General features: G+C 50.0%; 1 protein-coding gene across 1 annotated transcript in view; it reads right to left on the bottom strand.

Annotated features, from left to right (window-relative positions):
- Positions 1 to 1,989: 1,989 nt before the first annotated feature.
- Positions 1,990 to 26,701, bottom strand: part of LOC120764593 (zinc finger protein 91-like) — a 35,466-nt gene continuing 10,754 nt past the window's right edge. Inside the window, 3 exon segments of the mRNA XM_058423835.1 lie at positions 1,990 to 12,415; positions 12,603 to 12,675; positions 13,049 to 13,117. Of these exon segments, the coding sequence (XP_058279818.1) occupies positions 11,250 to 12,415; positions 12,603 to 12,675; positions 13,049 to 13,117 (1,308 nt within the window). The 3' untranslated portion in view covers positions 1,990 to 11,249.

Genomic DNA, 26,701 nt, shown 5'->3' with positions numbered 1-26,701 from the left:
GTGAGCTCCTCTCCACAGGTTTTCAGGTCCCTGCCAGGTCCCTGCTCCAGCACAGGTTTCTCATGGGGTCACAGCCTCCACTCAGGCATCCCCCTGCTCTGGCAGGGGCTCCTGCTGGCGCTGCAGGTGCCTCTCTGCACTCCGTGCCCTCCATGGGCTGTAGGGGCCCAGCTGCCTCACCAGGGACTGCACCACAGAATCTCAGGGCAATCAGCTCCAGCACCTGCAGCAGCTCCTGCCCCTCCTCCTGCCCTGCCCCGGGTGTCTGCAGAGTTGTTCCTCTCACATGTTCTTACCCTGCTCTTCCCTGATCAGTTATAACTCCATGATAAGCAATTTTCTTTTCCTTAAATCTGTTATCCCAAAGGTTTTAACACCATTTCTAACTGGCCCAGCCTTAGCCTGCGGCCAGTCTGTCATGGACCCGGCTGGCATGGCCTCAGCAGGACACAACGGAGCTGCTGCTTCCAGCAGCCTCTCCCAGAAGGCACTCCTAGAGCCCACCCTTACCAAAAGCTGGCCATGCCATCCTAGTATAAGTATGGTAGGGTTTTTCATTACCATTATTAATTCTTCTTATTGTGATTGTCTCTATTTTGCTATGAATATTATAGTTATTATTGTTACTAGTATTTTTTTGTCTTCTTTGCTCTATATTAATCGTGGCTATAGTAGAACTTGAAACAAAAATTCTTTATTGCAACGAGAAGTTATAATATGTCCTGTTCTGTGTCATTGCTGTGTGTGAAGCTGCTGCTGCCAGGCCTCCCTATTTCCTTAGTTCAGGAAATTCGAAGACATTGCCAGTGGGAGAAGCTTGTTTTCTAATGTTGTTGACTTTCTCAGCTTCATTTCATATTTGTGATTTTATACCAAAAGATATACCACCTGAGTCCTGGGTCAAGGGTCCCAAATTCCTTGCCTCACCACTATCTAGTTGCACGCCTGTACCTATAAGGTCCCAGACCTGAAGTAACCAGGCTGTATAAGCCTCATGTCCCCGTCATTCAAGATCTTTTTGCAGATTACGGAGACTTTCATATGTCAGGCACTCAGTGATGATCTCAACCTCTGACTCACCTGTGGGATCTGAGGGCCCTCCTTTCTTACCCTTGTGGCCTGGGTGCTCTGATTTCACCTTATACTTCTTTGTTTCCATAGGGGCCACTGCTGCTGGCTGTGGCTGCCCCTGTGGTTCAGCTGGAACCTGGACGGTTGTAACGTCTGTGGGTTCCGCTGCTGCACCATCAGACTCTGCTTTGTTGGGGCAGGGGGAGGGTTTCCCAGCAGCTGGGGCTAATGAGGCTACTACAGGGGAAATGTACTCCCTCAGCATCTGGCCCATCTCACGGATCTCCTTCACCCAATCTGGGTGGTTTATTCCTGAGGCAGGCTGTGGGGCAGGGTCAGGCTGTGGGGCAGGGTCAGGCTGTGGGGCGGGGTCAGGCTGTGGGGCTGTATCCTTATCCCCTAGGGTAAGTATCAGGGTGGTTATCCAGGTCAGTCTCCCCTTATCTCTAAATGCTAAACAGAACAGGCATACCAGCAACACCAGCCACTGTATGATATCATTAGTATTCAGAGATTTGAACCTTTCAAAGACTGGTGGGGTAGACCCAAAGAACTGGGTGAAGGGTTGGGAAAAGGTTTCCCCTGGTGTCATTTCCTCACAGTAGGTACCATTGTTAAAATAACCTCAAACCCACACAGTTAGTGTATGATAGCCCTGAATCCATGTGCCTGCCTTCCAGAGGAAGTTAAAAATACACAAATTCCTCATCTTGTTAACCCATATAGCAAACTGGATGACAGCCACAGTAGCCTTAGTTACAGGGCCCGTGTTTAGATAAAGTCCTGCAAATGGGAGAAATACGGTCACCACCACATGCCACCGGCACCAGGGTAAACCAGATCATGATATCCAGTGCACAAGAATGTGGGCACTTAAGAACTGTTATTCCTTTTTCCTCTAAATTCCCTCGTGCCCCACATTGGGTAGCAAATTCTGTCTTGGTTTGAAAGACTGGTATCTGCCAGGGAGGGGCAGGGCCTCTCTAGGAATGGGGAATTCCAATCCCTCCTCTCAAGTTATTACAATTTAGAAAATTAAAGGAGTTTTTTCAGGCAGATATGGGGAAAGAAATAATGGTTCTTTACTAGTAAATTTAACAGGACAAACAAAACAACAACAACTACAGTAATAATAATCAGAACCAAGTACCTCGAGGGGCTTTGTTTCACAAGCCTGGGGCAGTCTGATCTCTTGGGCCCCTCCCCAAGAGCACCAGGCTGGAACGGTGGGACACTCCGGGGCTGATGGCTGGAAATGGCAGGTTGTCACCTGCAGGCAAAAGGGGCGTGTGTCCCGGCAGGCAGAAAGGGGGTGGCCCGGCAAAGTGAGCAGTGCTGAAGAAGCCGTGGTGGCTGGACGCGGCCGGCCCAGCTCCAGCGGGGCAGGCGAAGGGGCTCCAAATTCCTGGGCACTCCAGCAGATGATGGATGGTGGTAGAATTCCTGGGACCGGACCCTCTGGTAACAGTGGACTCTTCACACAGCAAACAGCAGCCTGACCATGTCTCTCCGATGCCCAATGCCGAGAGCAGCAAAAAGCACACTCAGCTCCCGGAGCACTGTGCTTTTCCCTCCCCCAAACTTAAGTGATCTTCTCCCACCCTTGGCCACTTCTTTTGTGTGGGTCAAGCACTGTCTAAGCATCAGTCTCTTAGCAACTCATGGGGGAAGGGGGGGGAATTCTATGGGAAAAAAAACCCCCAAACCTCACCCCCAACACCAAGGCTCCCAGTCAGAGAACATAAGGGTAGATCTGGGTCACCCAGGGCCAATAAAGACAGTAATAATACCAGGAAACCTGGAATACCACTAGACAACAGAAAGTGTTACTACTGGGGAGAGGTAGGACATCTGAGAACTCGTAAAAAACTTTTGTTTGATGAAGTGATTGCTCAAGAACAGGAGACCCTAGAGAAGATTTTAAGGGGTGATGATTAGGGGTGTCAGGGGCTTTACACACTAGGGGACCCAGTGAGTGATCAAGAGGAGCCCCTGGTAAATTTTGAAGTGGGTCCCCAAAATGAAGAATTTGAGTTTCTAGTCGATACAGGAGCAGATTGATCTAGCATAAGAAAACTCTCAGCAGGAGTCACCATTGGGAGAAAGGTCTGCCAAGTGTTAGGAGCAAAAGGAAAACCATTCAAAGCCTCAATAGTTGCGAATGTCGAAATAAGAGGGAACTGAAGACAATGCTTTGCTGACTTTATCTATCTACTCAATTTAGAAAGTAACCTATTAGGAAGAGACCTACAGGTCTAGGGGTGGGGTGGGAATCATGCCGAGAGATGGGAAGATGATAGCCCCAATTATGAGGCTAACTCAAGGGGACATAGAAGAGATAAATCCAGAAGTGTGGGCAGAAGAAGGAAGATGTGTTTATCTAGACATTCCACCAATACAGGCAGAAATTCAAAAAGATACCCCTCCCATCCAGGTTAAGCAATATCCAATATCCCCAGAAGGTAGGGAAGGATTAGTACCCGTAATTGAACATCTATTAACAGAAGGTATTTTAGAACCATGCATGTCTCCCCATAACACCCCCATACTGGCAGTCAAGAAGGCAGAAGGCAAATACAGATTAGTTCAGGAGCTAAGGGAAATAAAGAAAAGCACCATCACCAGGCACCCTGTGGTGTCCAAACCCTACACTCTCTTAAGCGGAATCCCAAGAGAACACACCTGGTTTAACAATCATTGACCTAAAAGATGCATTTTGGGCATGGCCTTTAGCAAAAGAATGCCGAGACTGGTTTGCATTTGAATGGGAGTAACCCTGACAGGAGAAGGAAACAACAGCTAAGGTGGACATGCCTATCCCAAGGGTTTACAGAGTCCCCAAACCTCTTCAGGCAGGCATTAGAGGAATTATTGGAACAGTTTACCCCTGAGAGTAAAGTGCAAATTCTAGCGTATGTAGACGACCTTTTGATACCTGGTGAGGAACAGAGTGAGGTCAGGGGGACCAGCAGTCCACTTCTGAATTTCTTAGGGATAAAAGAAAGGCCTAAGAGTATGCGAGACAAGTTACCATTTGTAGAATCAGAGGTTACCTATCTAGGCCACATAACTGGAGGAGGATATAAGAAGTTAAGCCCTGAAAGAATCTCAGGCATCTTATCTATAGCAGCCCCCCAAACCAAAAGAGAGATAAGAAAACTCAGGCCTATTTGGGTATTGCAAACTGTGGCTAGATCGGTATACCCAAAGTGTCAAGTTTCTCTATGATAAATTAGTAGATCTTGAACCTGTGAGATGGACAGCTAAGGATGAAGAACAGCCACAAGATTTAAACGATATCTATCCTCAGCACCTTTCCTGAGTCTGCCTGACCTCAGGAAAGGGTTTGACTTGTTTATAAACACAGAAGGGGGAATTGCATATGGGGCGTTAACCCAGGAGTGGGGAGGGTGCAGAAAGCCAGTAGCCTACCTTTCAAAGGTCTTAGACCCAGTGGCTAGAGGGTGGCCAACCTGTCTCCAAGCAACTGCTGCTGCAGCTGTCCTAATAGAAAAGACCCAGAAATTACCCCGCAGAGAAATGTTAAAGTCCATACACCGCACGATCTTAAAATAGTCCTAAGCCAAAGAGCCCCGCAATGGCTGACAGACTCTAGAATATTAAAGTATGAAATCATCTTAATGAATACGGATGACTTAGAAGTAATCACCTCTAAAAGTTTAAATCCAGCACAGTTTCTCTCCTGAGAACCTTTACCCAAGTTGGAACATGACTGTCTTGAACTTGTAAACTTACAAACTAAAGTAAGAGAAGACCTGGAAGATGTACCCCTGCCTCATGGAAAAATATTATTCATTGATGGGGCCTCGAGAGTAGTAGAAGGGAAAAGAACTTCAGGATATGCTGTAATTGCTGTAACAGAGGGGAAAACCATGGAAATTGTAGAAAAAAGGGAAATTGCCTTCCAACTGGTCAGCCCAGTGCTGTGAGGTCTATGCATTGAAAAGGGGATTAGATCCACTAGAAGGAGATCAAGGGACCATCTGTACTGATTTGCGATATGCATTAGGGTTTGTCCACACCTTTGGAAAATTCTGGGCAGAGCGTGCATGCTTAAATTCAATGGGAAAGAACCTAGTGCATGAGGAATTAATAAGGTTAGTATTAGAATCCCTGCCTAAACCAGCAGAAATAGCGGTGGTGCATATAAGAGGACATCAGAAAGCGGATACCTTTGAAGTGAGAGGAAATCAACTGGCTGATCAGATAGCTGAAGAAGCAGCTCTAGATTTGGGGGAGCCAATGAGAATCCTTAAGCTAGATAGAACACCAGGTGAAAAGGAGTGAAAAGAAGAGCCATTATTCAGTGAGAAAGGATTAAAAGCAATAAAGGAATTAGGACTACGTCATGGGGAGCAAGGGGAGTGGCTGACACCTGATGGGAGCAAGTTTTTAAATAAGGCTCTAGCCCCAAGAATGCTAACAGAAATACACAAATTAACCCATTGGGGAATGCAAGGATTATGAAACCACTTTCTAAGGGAAAACCTGTCTATTGGGGCATATGATTTGGCAAAAGCAGTAACTAGAGGATGCATAATCTGTCAAAAGGTAGACCAAAAGGTAATGAGAAAGATCGCACCTGGGGGAAGGGAGCTAGCCCTGAGACCATTCCAAAACGTCCAAATAGATTTCACTGAGATGCCCCCTATGCAAGGATATAAACATTTGCTAGTAGTAGTAGATCACCTCACCCACTGCGTAGAAGCCTTCCCAACCAAGAAAGAAACAGCAGAAGTGGTCGCAAAAATAATTTTAGAACATATCATTCCCTGGTACGGGCTAATCAATAACATCGGCTCAGGCAGAGGACTACGCTTTGTTGCCCAAGCTTTACACAAAGTCATTGAGGCCCTGGGGATGAAATGGAGGCTGCACACCCCATGGCATCCCCAGAGCTCTGGAAGGGTGGAAAGGATGAATAAAACCCTCAAAAATGTGCTAACAAAACTAATTGCTGAAACTCAAATGAACTGGCTCAGGTGATTACCCCTCGCCCTCCTAGGAATCAGAACGAGACCTCAGTCAGACGTAGGGGTCTCCCCCTATGAAATGATGTTTGGCCTCTCTTTCCTAAGAACTCCACACAGCTCAGGGGATTATTTAGAAGGGGAGACACCAAGCCGGAAATACTTAGAAACCATTGGGAAAACACTAGAGAGTCTTAGGAATAAGGGATATCTCCCCCAGACCTCTCCCCTTGACCACAAAGGTGCACCAGATTAGCCCTGGGGATTGGGTACTGATCAAAAGGAATAACTCCCCATTCACCCCCAAATTTGAAGGCCCCTTCCAGGTGTTACCACACACACCACAGTGCGAACGCAAGAAGAAGGCTGGATCCATATCACCTGAGTAAAAGGACCAGTGTCACCCCCTGACAACAGATTAGACCCAGCAGTACCACCTACAGATCATCCCAAGTGGGTCACAGTTCAAGGCTTGGGAAACCTTAAAGTGACTCTTAAGAGAAAGCCAAATATCAGCTAAAGATCACCACAGACCGACAAACTGGTTTTAGAATATGTTAAAGATTGATATACCAGTTAAAGGGTTCTAGTAATTTTTGTGGTTTGATATTTATAATTATTGTTGTCAGTTTATAATAGTTTGATAAATATTTCCGGAGTTTTCAAGTTTGTCAAAGTCCTTATTGTTAACGAAAGTTGTACTGTTCTTAAGAATTAAAATACCTCTTCTAAAGACCCCAACTTTGATGTGGACTAAATCTGCTACAGAGCATTTCCTAAGGACCACTAAATTAATAAAGAAGTGAGGATAAAGAAAAATCTCTGTTACCCACCCCCCCCTCCCCGAGAATTCCCCAGTCCCAGGAGGCAAGACCGGGAGAGCAAGTGAAGTCCGCCACACCAGAAATGGCTCATACCGGACTCTTGGGAGGGCTGGTGTTAGCCCTGCTCGTGGGTAGCACCCTAGAGAGTAGAGAAACAGCATGTACTGAGTGCTATCACCCTCTCGATGATGGGGAAAATCTCGGGTCTTTAATAAGAGTCCATAGCAACATAAACCACAGCTGTTTTAATCACTCCCAGTTAGCCACCTGTCAAGAAGATGGGAAAGTTTATTGGATTGCAAGAAATACAGCCTCGTTTAAGCAGTGTTTGCTTGGGGAATGCCCTGTAAGAGATGCCTAGTTCTGCTGCAAACATGAAGCCAACCAAGAACGATTAACAGACCTAGTAGAAGAAAAACTAACAGTGGTAACCAAATTTTTAAAAAAAGAAGACTTAGAAATACCCCTGGGGAAAAATTTATTCATAGATTTAGTTGAGAGGATCAGTAAGGAGTTAAATTTAACCAACTGTTGGGTTTGGGGAAATACCCAAATGACAGAAATTTAACCTTGGGTTGGGATTAGTCTGAGACCACTAGAGAGATTGAAATGGAAACAAGTCGAACAAGAACCTCAAATCACAGGGCAAAGAAGGAAGGAGGAATGGGACTTAAGGTCAAAGGTATTGGTGAAGAATGTATTATGAGGGAAAAGGTCTAAGACCCTAGTAGGAAAAATGGCCTGTAAAAAATACAACAAAAGATTTAAGCACTAGGTGGATTCCCCGAGAGCCAAATCGATACTGGTCCATTGAGAAGAACGAAAAAGGGTGCATTTACCACGAGGGGTACAGGCTGCATGAATGCGCCGAAAAAGGGATAAACCCCTTCTGGGGAATAAGAAAATTGTCCAAATACTGGGAATATCCCTCAGAAATAAAAGATGCATTTTGGGAAGCCCCAATTTGTTTTGGATTTGTAGAAGCACAGCATACACCAAACTCCCAGGAGATGGGGCAGGGAGTTGCACCATAGCAATCATTAAACCCGCCTTCTTCCTACTCCCAAAAGAATCAGGGTCAAATCTGGGAGTTCCACTACACGATGATTTAAGAAAAACCAACCGAAAGAGAAGAAATATAATTGACATGGGGAGTACCCAAAAATAGAAAGGCAAAATCTGGACCCCAGAAAAAAGAATGAAAACTTATGGGCCAGTCACTTGGGCCAAGATGGGTCTTAGGGATACTGCACCCCGATTTATATGCTCAATAGAATTATCCGACTCCAAGCAGTACTAGAAATTTTTTCCACCAAAACAACCCTCACCCTTGACGACATGAGTAACCAATTAACCCAGACCAGAGCAGCAATCTCTCAAATTCGGCTTGCTGTAGATTATTTACTAGCTGATGAAGGAGGAATATGTGGCAAATTTGTTTCCTCAGAGTGCTGCTTAGAGATCAATGACAAAAGCGAACTGATCAAAAACATCTCCAAAGAGATATGCAAGATAACATATGTCAATACCCAAGAGTGGACTCCCCTAGTAGATACTAGTTGGTGGAAAAAAGCGGCTTTTATTATAGCTTGTGCATTAACAAGTTTACTGTTTCTACCCTGCCTACTCCCTTGCCTGGTTCGAGTAGTAACTTCCACAATCCAAGCACGTATACAAATCCCAGAAATGACCAATCAGAGACAAACTAGCATTATGAAGGTAGAGAGCCAAGAACAAGAACACAAAAACGCCAAAAAGGTTTATGATCGGTACCAAAAATTGAGAAAACACTATTTCCGAGAGTCAGAAACTGCAAATTGATGTAAGGCTGGAGCCCGATCAAAGAATTAGAGGGGGGAATTGTAAAAAATAAAGTTTCTAAAGGTTAATTACCCATTTCAATGTTAAGTTACACAGTTGTTTGTCAGAATGTTCTGTAAATGTCTCATAAGTTATGTAAGTTAATTAGTTCCTAGCTCGTATCCTGCCTCACCATCGAGTATCGCCCTGCTGCTCCCTTTGTACCCATGATGGCAGATGCAAACGTAAGACTCCCATAAGGCCTAGTATCTGGCAGAAGCTAAATTAGCAGACAAAAACCTCTAAAACCAATGAGCCCTAGTACCAATAAAGATCTAAACAACACCTTTAGATGAAGAAAACAGTAAAGAACGTCAGACCACCAACCAAAGCTTTTCACCTTGTTGCCATGACCTGAACTGCACTTGATCAGCATGACACCCCTGGACCAAGAGCCAGCAAGTGTCTTCCTGGAGACTCTTGTGAGGCGAGAAGACCGAGATCCGCCATACAGAGATGGAGCTGATTGCCTCCTCCTCCGAGTCGCCACTGGAGCAGCAGCATGGTGCGCTGGGCCTCCTCTTCCCAGGCTGTTCTTTTAACAAAGGCTGAAATCACTCTGGAGCTGGTCTCCTGGCCCATTCTCAACATGAGGCACAGCGGGTGCTGGCAGGAGGGGCTGCTCTGGCAGCTGGGGGCCTCTGAGGAATGGCCAAAGCCTTGTGCTCTCTGCAGTTGGCCAAGGACAGCAGCGGGGCTGAACGGTTCGTGTGCCACCGCCAGCCCGAGATGTGGAGCCCTCAGGGCCCCATGTCAGAGGTGGCCCTGGGGTACAGCACTGGGAATTCGGGACAAGGACCGGGAATGGGACAGGGAATAGGGAAAGGGTTTGGGAATGGGGACAGGGACTGGGAATGGGACAGGAAATAGGGAAAGGGTTTGGGAATGGGGACAGGGACTGGGAAAGGGGACACGGACCAGAAATGGGGACAGGGACCGGAAATCAGGACAGGGATCAGAAATGGGCTGGAAATACAAGACAAGTAGTGAGAATGATACTGGGAATGAGGGCAGGGACCATGAATGGAACCAGGAATATGGGACTGGGAAAGAGAATTGGGACAGGGACTCAGAATACGGGACTGGGATGGGGAATGTGTCTAGGAATGGGGACAGGGACCGGGAATATGGGACTGAGTCTGGGAGTGGGGACAGGGTCATGGAATATGGGAATGGGACCGGGAATGGGACTGGAAATAAGAGACAGGGACTGGGAATAATACTAGGAATGGGGACAGGTACTAAGAATTGGGCCAGCTATACCAGAATGGAACTGGGAATGGGACCAGGAATGGCACTGGATAGTGACTGGGAATGGGGACAGAGACTGGGAATATAAGAATGGAAATAAGACAGCAATTCAGAATGATAATGGGAATGGGGACAGGGACCAAGAAGGGGACCTAAAATACCAGACTGGGACTGGGAAAGGGACAGGGAATACGAGACAGGGACTGGGAATCCAACGGGGAATACGGGACTGGGACCAGGAGTGGCACGGGGAATGGCACCAGGGATGGGGACAAGAATTGGTAATGGGGATGGGGACTGGGAATAGGACTGGAAATATGAGACAGGGACTGGGAATGATAGTTGGAATGGGGACAGGGACCAAGAACGGGACAGGGAATATGGGACTGGGAGCAGGAATGGGATGGGGAATGGAGACAGTGACTGGGATTATGGGAGAGGGTCCAGAAATGAGACCAGGGATGGGAATATGGCAACGAGACAGGGAACATGGAAACAGCAATTGGAGAGAGAATATGTGATAGGGATTAGGAAGGTGTGACAGGAATCAGAAATGGGAACACAGCAACGGGACTGGGATCAGGAATATGGGAATGGGACAGGGAATGAAAAAATGGAATTGCAGGACTTGCAGCAGGACCAGGAGTATGAGAACGCGGCAGGGAATCGTGACTGGGAATATGGGAATGGTAGCCAGCCAGAGAATACAGGACAGCTACAGGGAATGAGACCAGGAATGGGATCCAGACTGGGATGGGAGCAGGATGAGACCAGGAGTGGGGTGACACGGGAAAGAGCAGGGGGCAATGCAAGTAACAGCGGGGAGAGGGGGAACCTGGACAGGAGACACTGGGAACCGGGACGGGGGGACATGAGGACAGTTCCAGGGCAGGGGGTCCTTGATCAGCTGCCCCGGAACCTGTGCCAGGGTCTCCCAGAGCAGCTGGAGCCACTCGGCCTGGGGAGCCCAAAGGCCTGAGCAACCCCCAGTCCCTGCCAGGAACCTTCAACTCCCTGGCATCCAGCATCCCCCATATCCCCTGGAAGATCCCCCCATGTCCCCATCCTTGTCTTAGTTCAAAATCTTTATTTCTACCCCAGTTTTGGATGTTTTGAAAGGACGAAGAGAAATGAAAAGAAAATGCAGGCCATGGGGAGCCAGGAGGATGTGGAGCCCTCAGCCAGGTGTCCTCCCAACACGGATCACCGGCACCACGGATCACTGGGACTCTGCTACCGGGGTCATTGGGGTTCATCCAGTGTGGATCCTTCCATGGAGGATGGAGCTGGAGCAGTGCATGAAGCTCTTTCTGCACTCAGGGCACTCATAGGGCATCCCTTAGTTGTGCCTGCGTAGGTGTTGAGTCAAGGTAGAGCTGTGGGTGAAGCTCTTGCCACACTCGGAACACTTGAAGGGTCTCTCCCCGGTGTGGATGCGCTGGTGGTTGATGAGGGCAGACTTCTCCCTAAAGCCCTTCCCGCAGTCAGGGCAGCGGAAGGGCCTCTCATCCGTGTGAATCCGCTGGTGCCTGAGGAGACAGGAGCTGGTCTGAAAACTCCTCTTGCATTCATCGCAGTGGTAGAGCCTCTCCCCAGTGTGGATCAGCTGGTGGCGGATCAGGTGGTAGCTCCAGCTGAAGCGCTTCCTACACTGACCACACTCGTAGAGCCCCTCCCTGGTGTGGCTCCTCTGGTGGGCAATCAGGGTGGAGCTCCGGCCAAAACTCTTCCCACACTCCCCACACTCGTAGGGCCGTTCCCCCGTGTGGCTCCTCCGGTGGGAAATCAGAGTGGAGCTCTGTGAGAAGCTCATCCCACACTCGGGACACTCATAGGGCCTCTCCCCAGTGTGGATGCGCCGGTGGTTGATGAGGGATGAGTTGTGCTTGAAACACATCCCGCAGTCGGGGCAGCGGAAGGGTCTCTCATCCGTGTGAATCCGCTGGTGCACGAGGAGACGGGAGCTGGTGGGAAACCTCTTCTTGCATTGATCACACTCATAAGGTCTCTCCCTGGTGTGGTTCCTCTGGTGGTGGATCAGGCTGGAGCTCGAACTGAAGCTCTTTCCACACTGCCCACACTCATAGAGCCATTTCTCTCTGTGGATTCTTGAGTGTCGGATAAGGGAGGATCTCCACCTGAAGCTCTTCTCACATTTTGAGCACTTGTGGGGCTTGTCTCCATCACGAAGCTGCTCAGGAACCCCCAGCTCTGAGTTCTGGTCATCTTCCTGGCCCAGGGTGGATCTTTCTTCCTCAGATCCCTGTGATTTGTGTTTGCAGCCCATCCTAATGTGAGATCTCTGGGGCTTTTCCTCCCCGTTGGATTCCTGCGCTGCGGAGCCGCTCAAAACGGCCTCTTCCATGAGGTTCTGCCATGGGGATTTGTCCTCCCTGGTCTCCATCCTCAGCTCCTTGTCTAGGGGAGGAAGGACAAGAACAGGATGGGATTTGCCTCCGTGACACAGGGAAGGGGAAGGAGATCCCCCCCAATGCATCCCCGGCAGGACGGTGTCGGCAGCAGGGTTGTCCTGCATCCAGGGGCCAGGCTGGGCTGGGAGATGGAGCAGGAGAGAGGGGCAAAGGGGCACTGACTTCCTCCTCACCTGCCCGGGGCTCCCAGATCATCTTCCTCTCAGCGTCCTCATCCATTGGGCCGAGGTTTAGGAATGGGAATTCCTAGTTTAGCAGGGAAAGCAAGGGCTGAGCGTGTTGGGTTTGATGGTCCTGATGCTCAAGTGCAGCTGCAGAAGTCAGCGCCCCTTTCAGCCTCGGGGGCCTGGAGCCCGCTTATGTCCAGTCTCCTCCCACCCCTCCACGCTGCCGTGGGTCCCCCAGCTCCGGGATCGCCCCTCTGCGCTCTCCCCGCTCCGCGGCTCCCGCGTTCCGCCCCGGCTCTCCCGGCGATCCCCAAACCCGATATCGCCCCGCTTCCCACCGGTACTGGGCCATCGCCACATAGGACCCCCCCCAAGATACCTCCAGGGCCATTTCCGGGTCGGTTTCGGGGTCCTGCAAGATCCAAACATTCCCTGGCCCGAAAAAAACTCACCCAGAGACACCCCGATGGTTTTGCGACGAGCTCCCCCTCCTCACTCACCGGCGGGCTCCGAAGGGACAACTTCCTCCCACCCCTCCTCTTTCTACTCCACCTCTGTCCCTCCTATTCCTGCTCCTCCTTTTCCGGCCCCTCCTGCCTTGGCTTGTCTTCTTCCTCTCTCCCTCCTCTTCCTCCCGCTCCTCCTCCGCTCCCAGCACGGCCCGGGCGGTGCCGACACCTAAAAGCAGCCGCGCTCTGCCCTGCGGTGGTTCCAAAGCGGCCCCGCCCCGCGCGGCACTGGGAGCGATACTGGGAGCACCGGGAGCGATCCTGAAAGCAGCGGAAAGGAATTCGTAGCACTTCTCTTCCCAGTATCGCTCTTACTGGGAGCACTGGGAGGGAACTGGGAGCAAACAGCGCCCGGAGGCGGCTGCAGGCGGGGAGGGGCGGTACCAATCTAGAGGGCGTGGTTATGCAAATACGGGAGCGATGGCGCGCTGTGATTGGTGGGCGCGAGCAGCGCGGGGTTTCCCCGGTCAGGTGAGGGCCCCAGGGGCGCCGGAGCGATGGCGGCGGCGTCTGGTGAGGGGAGAGGGGACCTGGAATGGAGAGGAGGATGGGAATAGACACGCGGATGAGAATATGGGAACGAGACAGGGAAGATGGAAACAGCGACAGCAGAGAGAATATGGGATGACGATTAGTGTTCCAAAATGTTGCAGTGAAACACATCCGGGGCTGCGAGCTCTGCAGCTGGGCCTCTCCTGGGCTGCTCCGGCCCAGGGCCCAAAGGCCGGAGCTGCAGCCTTGCTCGTGTCTCAAGAACAGGAGCCTCCTGCAGGCCCATGTCCGCTCCATGTCCCCAGCATGAGGGAGGGCTCTGAGGCACAGCGGGTGCTGGCAGGAGGGGCTGCTCTGGCCAGCTGGGGGCCTCTGAGGAATGGCCAAAGCCTTGTGCTCTCTGCAGCTGGCCAAGTACAGCAGCGGGGCTGAACGGGCAGGCCTGGCAAGGGGAGCAGGAACACAAGAATGGGATCAGGACAGGGAATATGGAATTAGGAACATAGGAATGGCAACTAGAGAATACAGGACAGGGACTGGGAATGATTATAGGAATGGGATCCGGACTGGCTTGGGAACATGATGGGACCAGGAGTGGGGTGACAAAGGGGAGCGACAGCTGGGAGAGGGGGATCCTGGACAGTGGACACTAGGAAGTGGGACAGGGGGACATGGGGACAGGTCCAGCGCAGGGGGTCCTTGATCAGCTGCCCCAGAACCTCCGCCAGGGTCTCCCACAGCACTCGGAGCTGCTTGGCCTGGGGACCTCAATGCCCTGAGCAACCCCCAAGTCCCTGCCAGGAAACCTCAACTCTCTTGTACCCAGCATGCCACACATTCCCTGGGGGATCCCCCCGTATCCCCATCCATGACTTAGTTTAACATCTTTATTTTCACCTGGTTTTGGGTGTTTTGAAAGCACAAAAAGAAATGAAAAGAAATGCAGGCCTTGGGGAGACAGGAGGATGGGGAGCCCCCAGCCAGGTGTCTTCCCAACATGGAGCACCGGCACCACGGATCACTGGGGATCATCCAGCACGAATCCTCCCATGGGGGCTGGAGCTGGTGAAGCAGCACACAAAGCTCTTGCCACACTCGGGACACTCACGGGGCTTCTTTCAGTGGTGTCTCTGTTGGTGTTTGGTTATGGTGGAGCTCTTAGAAGCTTTTCTCACACTTGATACACTCTTAGGGACTGTGACACCACAAGGAGCAGGGCTGGCTGTGATGCTCTCTGGTGCATGGGACATGACAGTGGGCTGGGATGGCTGTGTTTTGTTTGGTGCCTGTGAGATGCCAAGGGCAGTGTGACAGTGGGGCAGCTCTCAATGTCCCCAGCAGGTCACAGTGTCCAGTGCAGCCCGTGCCAGCGGTCACTGCACACACGGGGGAGGCTGGGCTGGACGGGGGTCAGGGCAGAAACGCCGCCCCCAGAACTGGGCTCTCCCCCTGCCTCTGGGGCCCAGCCCATGGTGGGAGCACCTTGGGCAGGGCACAGGGCTGCTGCTGGGCCAGGGGGACAGGCCTTGCCTCTTTGCCAGCTGCCTGGGACCCTCTGATGCCTGTCCCATATCCCATCATGGGCAAAACAGGTTTGAAATTCTAGAAATCAGTTGGACTTATTGCTATCAAAATCAGAGCAGGATAGTGGAAAGTAAAATAACACTTTAAAAGCACCTTCTGGCCATCCCTCCCTCCTTCCCAGCTCTATCTTGTCCCCCAGTGGGTGCAGAGAGACAGGGAATGGGGATTCAGGTCAGTTCATTACATTTTCTCCTGCCTCTCAGGGAGAGGAGTCATTCCCCTGCTCTTCCCGGGGTCCCACCTTGGAACACTGCTCCATGAACTTCTCCAACATGAGTTCATCTCATGGACAGCAGTTCTTCACAAACTGCTGCAAGGGGGGTCACTCTACCATGAATTCACAAGTGCTACCAGGACCCTGTTACAGCATGGGCTCCTCTCTCCACGGGTTTTCAGGTCCCTGCCAGGTCGCTGTTCCAGCACAGGTTTCTCATGGGGTCACAGCCTCCACTCAGGCATCCCCCTGCTCTGGCAGGGGCTCCTGCAGGCACTGCAGGTGCATCTCTGCACTCCAGTGCCCTCCATGGGCTGCAGGGGCCCAGCTGCCTCACCAGGGACTGCAGCACAGAATCTCAGGGCAATCAGCTCCAGCACCTGCAGCAGCTCCTGCCCCTCCTCCTGCCCTGCCCCGGGAGTGTGCAGAGTTGTTCCTCTCACATGTTCTTACCCTGCTCTTCCCTGATCAGTTATAACTCCATGATAAGCAATTTTCTTTTCCTTAAATCTGTTATCCCAAAGGTGTTAACACCATTTCTAACTGGCCCAGCCTTAGCCTGCGGCCGGTCCGTCATGGACCCGGCTGGCGTGGCCTCTGCAGGACACAACGGAGCTGCTGCTTCCAGCAGCCTCTCCCAGAAGGCACTCCTAGAGCCCACCCTTACCAAAACCAGGCCATGCCATCCTAGTATAAGTATGGTAGGGTTTTTCATTCCCATTATTAATTCTTCTTATTGCGATTGTCTCTATTTTGCTATTAATATTATAGTTATTATTGTTACTAGTATGTTTTTGTCTTCTTTGCTCCATATTAATCGTGGCTATAGTAGAACTTGAAACAAAAGTTCTTTATTGCAACGAGAAGTTATAATATGTCCTGTTCTGTGTCATTGCTGTGTGTGAAGCTGCTGCTGCCAGGTCTCCCTATTTCCTTGGTTCACGAAATTCGAAGACATTGCCAGTGGGAGAAGCTTGTTTTTTAACGTTGTTGACTTTCTCAGCTTCATTTCATATTTGTGATTTTATACCAAAAAATATACCACCTGAGTCCTGGGTCAAGGGTCCCAAATTCCTTGCCTCACCACTATCTAGTTGCATGCCTGTACCGATAAGGTCCCAGACATGAAGTAACCAGGCTGTATAAGCCTCATATCCCCGTCATGCAAGATCTTTTTGCAGATTACGGAGACTTTCATATGTCAGGGACTCAATGATGATATCAACCTCTGACTCACCTGCGGGTTGTGAGGGCCCTCCTTTGTTATCCTTGTTGCCTGGGTGCTCTGATTTCACTTTGTACTTCTTTGTTTCCACAGGGGCCACTGCTGCTGGCTGTGGCTGCCCCTGTGGTTCAGCAGGAACCTGGACGGTTGTAACGTCTGTGGGTTCTGCTGCTGCACCATGAGACTCTCCTTTGTCGGGGCAGGGGGAGGGTTTCCCAGCAGCTGGGGCTAATGAGGCTAGTACAGGAGCAAGGTACTCTCTCAGCATCTGGCCCATCTCACGGATCTATTTCACCCAATCTGGGTGGTTTATTCCTGAGGCAGGCTGTGGGGCAGGGTCAGGCTGTGGGGTGGGGTCAGGCTGTGGGGCGGGGTCAGGCTGTGGGGCAGGGTCAAGCTGTGGGACAGGGTCAGGCTGTGGGGCAGGGTCAGGCTGTGGGGCAGTATCCTTATTCCCTAGGGTGGTTATCAGGGTTGTTATCCAGGTCAGTCTCCCCTTATCTCTAAATGCTAAACAGAACAGGCATACCAGCAACACCAGCCACTGTATGATATCATTAGCATTCAGAGATTTGAACCCTTCAAAGACTGGTGGGGTAGACCCAAAGAGCTGGGTGAAGGGTTGGGAAAAGGTTTCCCCTGGTGTCATTTCCTCACAGTAGGTACCATTGTTAAAATAACCCCAGAAACACACAGTTAGTGTATGATAGCCCTGAATCCATGTGCCTGCCTTCCAGAGGAAGATAAAAATCCACAAATTCCTCATCTTGTTAATCCATATAGGAAACTGGATGACAGCCACAGTAGCCTTAGTTACAGGGCCCGTGTTTAGATAAAGGCCTGCAAATGGGAGAAATACGGTCACCACCACATGCCACCGGAAGCAGGGTAAGCCAGACTACATGATATCCAGTACACAAGAATGTGGGCACTTAAGAACTGTTATTCCTTTTTCCTCTCAATGCCCTTGTGCCCCACATTGGGTAGCAAATTCTGTCTTGGTTTGAAAGACTGGTATCTGCCAGGGAGGGGCAGGGCCTCTCTAGGAATGGGGAATTCCAATCCCTTCCTTCTAAGTTATTTCAATTAGAAGATTAAAGAGGATTTTCAGTCAGAGCTATGGGAAAAGGAATAACAGTACTTTACTAGTAAGTATAACAAGGCAAACAAACAACAACAACTACAGCATTAATAATAAACAGAGCCAGGAACCTCAAGGAGCTTTGTCTCACAAGCCCCAGGCAGTCTGATCCCTTGGGACCCTGAGAGCACCGAGCTGGAACGGTGGGACACTCCCAGGCTGATGGATGGAACAGCGAGGGTTCCCGGCAGGTAGGGGGGTGTCCCAGCAGGCAAAAAGGGGGTGTCCCAGCAAAGTGAGCAGTGCTGAAGAAGTCGTGACAGCCAGACAGGGCTGGCCCAGCTCCAGCGGGGCAGGCGAAGGAGCTCCGAATTCTTGGGCACTCCAGCAGATGATGGATGGTGGTAAAAGTCCCAGAACCAGACCCTCCGTTAACAGTGGGCTCCTCACGTAGTAAAACAGCTGCCCGCCCGACCTCTCCGATGCCAAGAGAATGAGAAAAGCACACCCAGCTCCCAGAGCGCTGTGCCTTTCCCTCCCCCAAACCTACCTGATCTTCTCCCACCCTTGGCCACTTCTTTTGTGTGGGTCAAGAACCCTCTAAGCATTAGTGTTTAATCTCTTTGCAACTTATGGGGGGAAAAGTTCTATAGGGAAAAAACCCAAAACCAAACCTAACCCCCAACACTAACTAAAAGCAAAAAGATCTCTGTCCTGCAGTCTTTCCGAGCCTCAGCCAATCACTCAGTCTGGAGAAGAATGTGGAGGAGTCAGGCAGTTTTTTCAAAACAACCTTGGCGGTTCGTCTTTCCCCGCTTCACTCCCAAAACCAGTCTTAAAGGTACAAAGCACAATATAGAGCACAAGCAGAAGAGATGGTTGGGGATACAAACATTATAAAGTCACCCTAGGACACTCAGTCCACGGATTATCCCCATATCATCAACTTACTATCAAAACTAAAAAAACTAAACAAATGCTAACTCTGCACACACATACCTTGTACATGCATGTATGTGTATATATATATATACACAGTATACAGCTATATACAGACAATGGCATTGACATTCAGCAAACAGTGATATTTACACATGGTTCTCATCCAACAATCAGATGTCCCTGAGGTACACATTTTGTGGCTCCATCTTTCTGGTCCCTGAGCAGAGACAATCCACAGATTTGTCTGTTTGCCTGTACTTGAAGCAGATTTGATCCAAACTGTCTTCCATAACAAACTTCATGTACTACTGGGACTTTATTTCTGTGGACTGTATGCAAGAACTCAGACGGGGCAGGGCCTGCTCTGTTGGTGGAGCCACGTGTGTTAACTAACCAGGTGGCCTTTGCTAGATGCTGCTCCCAATTTTTGAAAGATTTGCCCACCCAGTGCGTTCAGGGTGGTTTTTAATAGTCAATGTGCCTCTCCACTTGCCCTGAAGCTGGTGCATGATATGGTACACCCACTCACTGCCATGTTCCCTAGCCCAGGTGTTGATAAAGCTGTTCTTGAAATGAGTTCCATTGTCTGACTCAATCCTCTCAGGAGTATCATGCCTCTAAAGAACTTGCTTTTCAAGGCCTAGAATGGTGTTAGGAGCCGTAGCGTGAGGCACAGGGTAGGTCTCCAGCCATCCTGTGGTGGCTCCTATCATTGTGAATAAATAGCACTTACCTTGCATGTCTGGGGCAGTGTAAACTGCTAGGCCTCCCCATAGTTATATTTGGACTGCTTGCCTTGGCAGGTTTGGGGAAGGGTGATGTAGTCAATCTGCCAGGCTTCCCCACTCTTATACTTGGACCACCGCCCGCCATACCATAGGGGCTTCACCCGCCTGGCCTGCTTGATTGCAGCACGCATCTCACAGTCATGGATAACCTGAGAAATACTGTCCATGGTTAGATCCACCCCTTGGTCTCATGCCCATTTATAGGTGGCATCTCTGCCCTGATGACCTGAGGCATCATGGGCCCATCGAGCTAGGAACAACTCTCCCTTGTGTTGCCAATCTAAGTCTATTTTTGACACCTCTATCTTTGCAACCTGATCTACCTGCTCGTTGTTTCAGTGCTTCTCATTTGCCCGACTCTTGGGGACATGGGCATCTACATGGCGGACTTTCACAGGTAGCTTCTCTACCCGAGTGGCTATGTCCTTCCACTCATCTGCAGCCCAGATTGGTTTTCCCCTACGCTGCCAGTAGGCCTTTTTCCACTTCTCCAGCCATCCCCATAGAGCATTGGCTACCATCCAGGAATCAGTGTAGAGGTAGAGCTTTGGCCACTTCTGTCTTTCAGCAATGTCCAGGGCCAATTGAATGGCTTTGAGCTCAGTGACTTGGCTTGACCCACCTTCTCCTTCAGTAGCTTCTGCGACGTGTTGTGTGGGACTCCATACAGCTGCTTGCCACTTTCATCCCTACAATGCAACAAGTACCATCTGTAAAAAGAGCGTAACGTGTTTCTTCTGCTGGAAGTTGGTTGTATGGTGGAGCTTCTTCAGCCCGTGTCACTTGCTCTTGTTCTTCTTCATCAGTGAGACTCAAGTTTTCTCCTTCTGGCCAATTTGTAATTATCTCCAAAATCCCAGGCCGATTCAGTTTTCCAATAGGGGTGCACTGTGTGATAAGAGCAGTCCACTTACTCCATGTGGCATTGCTGGCATGGTGGCATAAGAGATGGTCCGAAGATCCTTCATCGGCCTCACGACCTTCACCAAGGACAGAGAATGAAACCCTGAAACCCCAACACAGGAGTTCTGGCCTGGCTGAGGTGGGATGTCTGCCAAGTGTTGCCTGCAGGAGTGTTTGCTGGACCAAAAAACTGGTGTGAATCCCCATGGGAACCCGTGCAAGAACAACGGGCAGGTCACGGTGGACTGGCTGTGCTTGTTGCAGAGGACTGGTCTGTCCCGTACCTGTTCTCTCAAAGGTTCTCCCCACCCTTTGGCCAACTGCCTGTCGCTTTGACAAAGACTATAAAAAGGACCCCTTGAGTTAACCCCATTTTGTGAACACCCCATGGGAAGACACGTCTATTGGCATTGCCACAAGGACTCCATTCTTCTTTCTTGGTAGCTATAATCCTCTCTCTCTCTTTCTTCCTCTCCCTCTATCGCATACTGTGATGGCACTCAATAAAAGTGCATGGTTGTTGAGTAAACTGTTGTTGTCCCCTGCTGTGTCTTTTGCGCTCTGAGATTGATAAAAGAACCAACACAACCCCCACTTGCATTAGCAGATCGTGAAAGGTCGGTACAGGGAACCTGTGCTTTGAACATCCACTCCAGCACTGGTAGTTGAGGTGCCAGCAGGAGTTGTGTTTCAGTGCCTCTTACCTCTGAGGCGGCTTGGACTCCTCCATAGGCTGCTAAAATTTCCTTCTCTGTTGGAGTGTAGTTGGCTTGGAGTTGGAGTGTGGTTGGAGAGGGTGGGGACCCCAGAGAGGAGAACCCTCAATCCATGCAGGAGCCCCTGAAGTCCAAAGTGGAGAGACCAGAGAGGAGGAAGTCTTGGAGAGGTTTCTTTTGGGTTGATCATGATCCATCCAATAATGGTATTTCCAAGGGCTTTTTCAGCTAAATCGTGGTGGTCTGGAGTCTTTATGGGCTGAATCTTGGTGGTCTGGATGGTTTTATGGACACAAAATGCCTGGTGACTTCTAGAGATGGGTTTGGGCAGGAGGAATCCTTAACCAAATGCTCCCACACCTTTTTTTCTCCCCCTCTAAGACTTCTCATTCCCACAGCTTGACTGGATGGAGGAGGAGGAGTCTGTGAGGAAGAAGAAGATGGCCCTGGAGGCCCAGGCAGGTGAGGTGAGGTAAGCGCCTTTTTGCCTCTCTCCTGCTCCATCTCCCAGCCCAGCATGGCCCCTGGCTGCAGGACAACCCCGCTGCTGATGCCTTACTGCTTGGGACACATTGGGGTGTTGCAATGGGTGGAGGTAGAAAGGTGCCACAACCCTCCAAAGCATTCCCAAGTGGAGAGCCACCAGGAGTCACCACTAACTCAATCACTCAATACTCACACTGGATAGCTATAATAAATCCCTCATCAGTAAGAAAGGGGAGGGTCTTTGTATAGAGTTCCACTGAGAGGTTTTTATTCCATGTTCACATAAAGTGGTCCAGGGACAGAAGACAGGAGCACAAGTGAGGGACCGGAGTTTACATATGAGGTATCAGGGGTGGAGCTGAGAACAAGGTTCAATGGGTGAGGGAGAAAGTGGTGCGGAGGCAGGGTAAGGCACAAGGAAAACCAATAGGGGGAAGAGGGGTGGAACATGGGTGGAGGATTGCACCAAATCAGGGCCAATGAGGCCTCGGGGAAGGGAGAACATTTGAGGGAAGGACATGCAAGGGAGAAAGGGGCAGGGAGGCCAACGGGCCAAATGGGAGAGCAGAACTGGGGTGCATTTGAACAAAACCCAAAGAACTCTGGGAGAGGGCAGCTTCTTCTCCTCCTAATATTAAGGGACTTGTTCCAAATAAGGGACACTCCTCCAAGGGAGTCACAGATGCTCTGGTTTAGGAGGTGCACTGGCCTCCACATTGGGGGTATCTTCTTCCCCTTCCCTCTAGCACAGAGGCAAATCCCCTCCTCTCTTTGTCCTTCCTCCCCAAGACAAGGAGCTGAGGTCGGAGACCAGGGAGGACAAATACCCATGGCAGAACAATGTGGAAGAGGGCGTTTTGAGCCATTCTGCTCTGTGACACAGGAATCGAAGGGGCAGGAAAAGCCCTGGAGATCCTGCATGAGGACGGGCTCCAAACCCAGCTCAGGGTGCTTCAAGGAAGAAAGACCCTCCCTAGGCTGGGGACATGGCCAGAGCTTTCACGAGAGCTCGGACCTGCTGGTACCTCAGCAGCTTCATGTGGGACAGAAGCCCCACAAGTGCTTGGAATGTGGGAAGCTCTTCAACTGGAGCTTCAACCTCCTCTACCACCAGTGGGTGCACACTAGGGAATGGCCCTGTAAGTGCTGGGAATGTGGAGAGGAACTTCAGTAACAATTCCCACCTGCTCTGGCACCAGAAGATCCACACTGGAGAATGACCCTACAACTGTATGCAGTGTGGGAAGAGCTTCAGAGACAGCTCCAGCCTCATCACCATTGGCACATGCACACCGGGGAATGGCCTGACATGTGATTGGAATGTGGGAAGAGCCTCGCGTTAGGTCCAATTGGACCTCCCACCAGAAGATCCACACTGGGGAATGGCCCTATGAGCGTTCCAAGTGTGGGAAGAAGGCTTGGAGCCATTCATCTCCTCAAGCAGCAGCACACACACACAGGAGAGAGGCCCTTCCATTGCCTCGACTGTGGGAAGGGCTTCACCTGCAACTTCAGCCTCCTCACCCACTGGTGTATCCACAACCAGGAGAGGCCCTTTGAGCGTCCTGAGTGTGGGAAGAGCTTCTCCAGGAGCTCTGACTTGACCAGACACCAACAGAGCCACTGGTAAGGGAAGCCCTGTGAGGGCCCCGACTGCAGGAAGAGCTTTGTGCACTGCACAACTCCATCCCCCATCAGAGGACCCCCATTGGATGGGCCCTGGTGTCCCACATTCCTGGTGATCCATGTTGGGAAGACACCTGGCTGGTTCTTCGCAGGCACCTGGATGAATGCAAAGGAAGGAACATGCATGTGGACAGAGACATCAGAAATTGATTGGGAACAGGAGATCCGTTGACTTTAAACTCCAAAAATGTCTCACCTGCTCTGTCAAATCATTTCTTCAGATAGCATCAAGCAGTGCTGGATGATCTTGGATCCTCCCACGGCACAGCACGGCTGCTTTTGGGGTGTCAGCACCTGCCCAGAGCTGCGGATGGGGCCTGTGGGAGCAGCTGGGGCCATACTGGTGGTGCTGGGAGACCCTTCAGCTGGGAGCCAAGGGAACTTGGGTGAGCGTGGAGTACGGGATAGGGGAGGCCATAGGAAATGTGGGGGAGAGGGAGGAAAAGTGGGGTGGGATCCCCAAAAGGAGTGGGAGGGGAGTGGGACCCCACAAACCAAGATTGGAGGTAGGAGTTGGGGATTCAGGGCACGATAGGAAAGGTGAGGGAGAGGAGGGAAAAGAGAGGGCATTGGACTGATGCCTTTTTGGGACTACCTAAAAACAGAGGCCAGACAAAATTAAGGGAATAAAAAGCAGTTGTATTTGTTGAAGGGTCCTCATGCACATTTCAGGCAGACAAAGCCCCCCCAGGGGCTACACCCAAAAATGGACGACGGGTCTCAGGTTTTCATACTTTTATAACTTTGGTCCATTTGCACATTGGGGGTTAATCTTCCAACTACAGCTTCAGGTAATGAAGTAATTTACCCCAGCTTTCCTCACCCCAGCTCACTTTTGTTTATATTTCTCAGGGCCTGAGACAGTGAGGTGTCCTTGATTCCCAGGCCTGGAGAGGAATTGTTTTGTCTGACCAAAATGAGGAGGCAGCAGAAAACACTCTGTATGGAGTTTAGAGTTATACACGAAAGAATTGCTGGATTGCAAATATACAAAAAATAAAAAAGCTGAAATCCTAAGGCATCAATGGCAGCTCAAAAGGATAAAGGGATTCATGACTCCTTGCTAAAACATTTGGATGGAGAGCAAAATTGGAATCTCTGCTGATTATGGAAAGGGGCCTTAGTAGACAAATGCACCTTGGGCTGCATAAGGCTGCAGAGCAGGAGAAGGCATTGGAAGAAATTTTGGGTACATGGACAGGATGAGGAGCCAGCACAAAGGGTGAGCACAAGGACATGGACAGCAGTTCAGATCAGGAAGAGTTAAGAGTTAGGAAAGTGCAGGAAGAATTAGTGGGTGAAAGGGAGAGGTGAGATCAGGCTTGGGAACTTTTAGAAGCCAGGAGAGTGACGAAGTCAGGACAGGAATCCGTAGGGTGAGGAGGATGAGGATGTAGTGGTTTCACGTTCACTAAATTCTGGTCTTAGTACTCACTGTTTTTCTGTGGGAGAGAGACTAGGAGAAAAACAAAGCAGGCTCAACCTTAAAAATGAACAAATAGTTTTATTTACACACACTAAAAGAACAGAATAAGAAAGTTGGAAAAAAACTAAAAGAGAATGAAACTTCGAAAACACTCTTCCCTCCCTTTACAAACTGTTCACTTTCTTACAAAACAACATAAAGAGACAAAACTTGTAATTTTCAGTCAGTTTCACTATCTGACAATAGTCTTTCATCAATTCTTTATGGGAAGAGTCTCTCTCAGAGTCATGGATCCCACTGACAACTTAGAATTAGTCTCTTGTGGGTTTTTAACTGTCACAAAAACAACCGCCTGGAGAAACCTGCCTTTGTGACCCCTCCCATTAGCAGGTTCCCAAGCTGCTTATGGGTCATGGGTCGTAGACTTTTGCATACTGGGGTGTCACTTTTTAAAGATGAATAACTCCAAAGCAAAGGATTCTTCATCTCAAGATACAGAGATATCTTCTCCCTTCTTCACTGGCGCAGAGAGCTTCTCATCTTTATCTCTGTTTAAGCATCTTATAGGATTAATATTACTTAGTCCATCACAAACACCTTTGCTCAAATCCATACACAAATCTAAACAATCATCTCCCCAAATGCATATCTTTCCCATGATTTAAAGGAATAATCTAAATATAGAGTTCATTTCCATGGGCTCAAATAAGAATGGAACAACCAACTCTTCAACCCCCTGTTCCAACAGTCTTTTCACTTTCACTCTACTGACTTCATGCTATTTGTTCTTTATGTTCACTCTGTCCTTTCTTACTCTCTCAGAGAAGGGCCAAGCTCTGGAAGCTTCATGTTGCCAGGAAAGGGTTAAATCTGCCCAGAGTCTTTGTCTCTTCCTCTGTAGCTCATGGTGTTAGATGTTCAAGGCCGAGCTGATGAGGGAGGAAGAACTCACAAAAACATCAGAGATCAGAGCACCCGGCCAGTCTGGAATCACAAAAAACCCAGGCAGGATCATAAATGCCTTCTCAGCCCACCCCTTGGTGTAAATTGGGGCAGCCTCAGCCTAGATGGTGCCTATAGCTCTTATCAGGGGCCCGGCAGAGATCTCTGTCTGCTCCAGGGAAGTTTAGAGAAGGTAGTTGTTGTAAAGCAACAACCTCTCCTTCCCCCCACACCCGGGAGCCGATGGAATCCGGCCAGGCCTCAGGCCAGCTCCACCCCAAAAAGGGGAGACCAGCAGGCCCAGCTGGATGTTACCTGTCTCTCTCTGGCCAAAGGAAAAAAGGAAAAAGACCCACCTACAGCAAACCAAGGGGGTTTATATGGTACTTCCCAAAGTCATAGCCAACAATTTTCAGTGGTCAAAACAGATGCCAATATTCCAACTAACCCTCTGATAGGTCCCTGTCCTTTCTAAAGCAATTTCCAGGTCCTGACCCAGAAAATCATACTACATTCCTCTATAACTAAAAAACCAAACTGTACTAACCCATGACAGAGGAGAAGGAGAAAAAGACAGAAGTGTGGGACAAGGAGAGGAAGCTGGAGAAGTGGCTGTGGAAGAGAAGGGAGAGGCAGGAGAGCAGGCAGTGGAAGAAAGAGAAGAAGAGGCACCTAAGGAAAAGGGAGAGGCTGTGGAAGGGCAGGCAGAGACAGCAGAAGTGTGGGCAGCAGCTGCTGGGGAGCAGAAAGAAGTTGCAGAAGAGGAAGTGCAGGGATCCTGGGAACCAGGGCTTTTCCTAAGGGTAAATGATCCTCCTAAGCCCTGGTGCCACAGGCAGAGGGCTGTCTGTTGTTCAGGGGATTGAAATCCCCTGGAGAGGGAGAGCAGGCTTTGGGGAAGGCTGTATTGTTGCTGAGCATGATCAGGAGAAGGAAAAGAAGCTGCAGGCAGTGGTGCTGCTCACCACCAAGTCAGATGGTATGAGGAGGCCTCAGGCAGAGCTTGGTGATGGAAATGAGAGGTAGGGAATCTTAGTGAGAGAATGAGAGGATGTAGAGTGTATAGCCCTAAACCGGATTGAACGCAGAGATGGTCAAGGTCAGCACACTG

The sequence above is a fragment of the Hirundo rustica genome, chromosome 32 (genome assembly GCF_015227805.2).
Source record: "Hirundo rustica isolate bHirRus1 chromosome 32, bHirRus1.pri.v3, whole genome shotgun sequence".
In the NCBI taxonomy this organism is placed as follows: domain Eukaryota; kingdom Metazoa; phylum Chordata; class Aves; order Passeriformes; family Hirundinidae; genus Hirundo; species Hirundo rustica.
Note: the sequence above shows the minus strand (reverse complement) of the source record. Positions and strands in the feature narration are given on the sequence as shown.